The following is a 2500-nucleotide window of genomic DNA, read 5'->3' on the forward strand; positions in this document are numbered from 1 at the left end:
GTTACTTTTTAAGGGAGTAACGCAATATTGTAACGCATTACTTTTCACAGTAACTTTCCCAACACTGATGGCCGCTCTATCTGAGTTCAAATCCAGTCTAAACACACACTTGTTCTCTTTGGCTTTTAACTTATAAGTTGGTTTAATTTTTATCTCTTGCATTACTACTATTATAAATATAGTTTTTTTCTGTTTTTACTTGTCTTCACTTGTATTGTACTGTTGTACAGCTCTGTGGTGGTTGTTAACCGTGCTCTATAAATGACCCTGACTGCAGCGGCCGTGATCCGGCTGGGGCTGATGGAGATGGTGGCGTTCTCCAAGCTCTTCTGCAAGAGCTCCGTCTCCTCCTCCACCTTCCTGGAGAGCTGCGGCGTAGCTGACCTCATCACCACCTGCTACGGCGGACGCAACCGCCGCGTGGCCGAGGCCTTCGCCCGCACGCAGAAGGTCACACACACACACACACACACACACACACACTCACACACACACACACACACACACACACACACACACACACTCACACACACACACACACACTCACACACACACACACACACACACACACTCACACACACACACACACACACACACACACACACACACACACACACACACACACACACACACACACACACACACACACACTGTATACACTCACCTAAAGGATTATTAGGAACACCTGTTCAATTTCTCATGAATGCAATTATCTAATCAACCAATCACAGGTCAGTGTCTTCAATGCATTTAGGGGTGTGGTCCTGGTCAACACAATCTCCTGAACTCCACACTGAATGTCGGAATGGGAAAGAAAGGTGATTTAAGCAATTTTGAGCATGGTATGGTTGTTGGTGCCAGACGGGCCGGTCTGAGTATTGCACAATCTGCTCAGTTACTGGGATTTTCACACACAACCATTTCTAGGGTTTACAAAGAATGGTGTGAAAAGGGAAAAGCATCCAGTAAGCGGCAGTCCTGTGGGAGAAAATGCCTTGTTGATGCTAGAGTCAGAGGTCATGGGCCGACTGATTCAAGCTGATAGAAGAGCAACTTTGACTGAAATAACCACTCGTTACAACCGAGGTCTGCAGCAAAGCATTTGTGAAGCCACAACACACACAACCTTGAGGCGGATGGGCTACAACAGCAGAAGACCCCACCGGGTACCACTCATCTCCACTACAAAGAGGAAAAAGAGGCGACAATTTGCACCAGCTCACCAAAATTGGACAGTTGAAGACTGGAAAAATGTTGCCTGGTCTGATGAGTCTGGATTTCTGTTGAGACATTCAGATGGTAGAGTCAGAATTTGGCGTAAACAGAATGAGAACATGGATCCATCATGCCTTGTTCCCACTGTGCAGGCTGGTGGTGGTGGTGTAATGGTGTGGGGGATGTTTTCTTGGCACACTTTAGGCCCCTTAGTGCCAATTGGGCATGGTTTAAATGCCACGGCCTACCTGAGCATTGTTTCTGCCCATGTCCATCCCTTTATGAGCACCATGTCCCCATCCTCTGATGGCTACTTCCAGCAGGATAATGCACCGTCACAAAGCTCCAATCATTTCAAACTGGTTTCTTGAACATGACAATGAGTTCACTGGACTAAAATGGCCGCCACAGTCTCCAGATCTCAACCCAATAGAGCATCTTTGGGATGTGGTGGAACGGGAGCTTCGTGCCCTGGATGTGCATCCCACAAATCTCCATCAACTGCAGATGCTCTCCTATCAATATGGCCAACATTTCTAAAGAATGCTTTCAGCAGCTTGTTGAGTCAATGCCACGTAGAATTAAGGCAGTTCTGAAGGCCAAAGGGTCAAACACAGTATTAGTGTGTGTTCCTAATAATCCTTTAGGTGAGTGTAGATAGACATAAAAAATAACATTATAATATTTAAACATAAATATAAAAATAAATACTTTAATGGCTGCAACAATTATAGCACAGAAATGTCATGTTGGAGTGGGATATGAGTGAATGTAGTGAGTGTGAGCGGTTCATGAGTGGAGCGTTTTGCTGGATTTTGCCGGAAATGCCATCATTTATTTATATTTGTAACTCTTTGGTAGATTATACATTTATAATACATTACTACTAGTACTGTTACTACTAATAAAACCGATCTCTGGGGGCCCCAAAAGTGTGTGGGCCCTTAGAATTGTCCTAACTTTTCCCCCCTTAGCGGCGCCCCTGAGTGTGTGTGTGTGTGTGTGTGTGTGTGTGTGTGTGTGTGTTGACGTGTTATCTCTGTGTGTGTGTGTGTGTGTGTGTGTGTGTGTGTGTGTGTGTTGACGTGTTATCTCTGTGTGTGTTCAGTCGATTGCGGAGCTGGAAGCCGAGATGCTGAACGGTCAGAAGCTCCAGGGCCCTCAGACGTCTGCAGAGGTTTACAAGATCCTTCAGAAGAGGAACATGACCGACAAGTGAGTGCCAGTGACATCATCATGTGTGTGTGTGTGTGTGTGTGTGTGTGTGTGTGTGTGTGTGTGTGTC

At 45.8% G+C, this 2500-nt stretch overlaps 1 protein-coding gene across 1 annotated transcript in view; it reads left to right on the top strand.

Annotated features, from left to right (window-relative positions):
• gpd1c (glycerol-3-phosphate dehydrogenase 1c) overlaps window positions 1-2500 on the top strand; it is a 14019-nt gene that overhangs the window by 11200 nt on the left and 319 nt on the right. The window contains 2 exon segments of the mRNA XM_079828347.1: window positions 278-450; window positions 2324-2430. Coding sequence (XP_079684473.1) covers window positions 278-450; window positions 2324-2430 — 280 coding nt within the window.

The sequence above is a fragment of the Gobio gobio genome (assembly GCF_949357685.1).
Source record: "Gobio gobio genome assembly, chromosome: 11".
Taxonomy (NCBI): Eukaryota; Metazoa; Chordata; class Actinopteri; order Cypriniformes; family Gobionidae; genus Gobio; species Gobio gobio.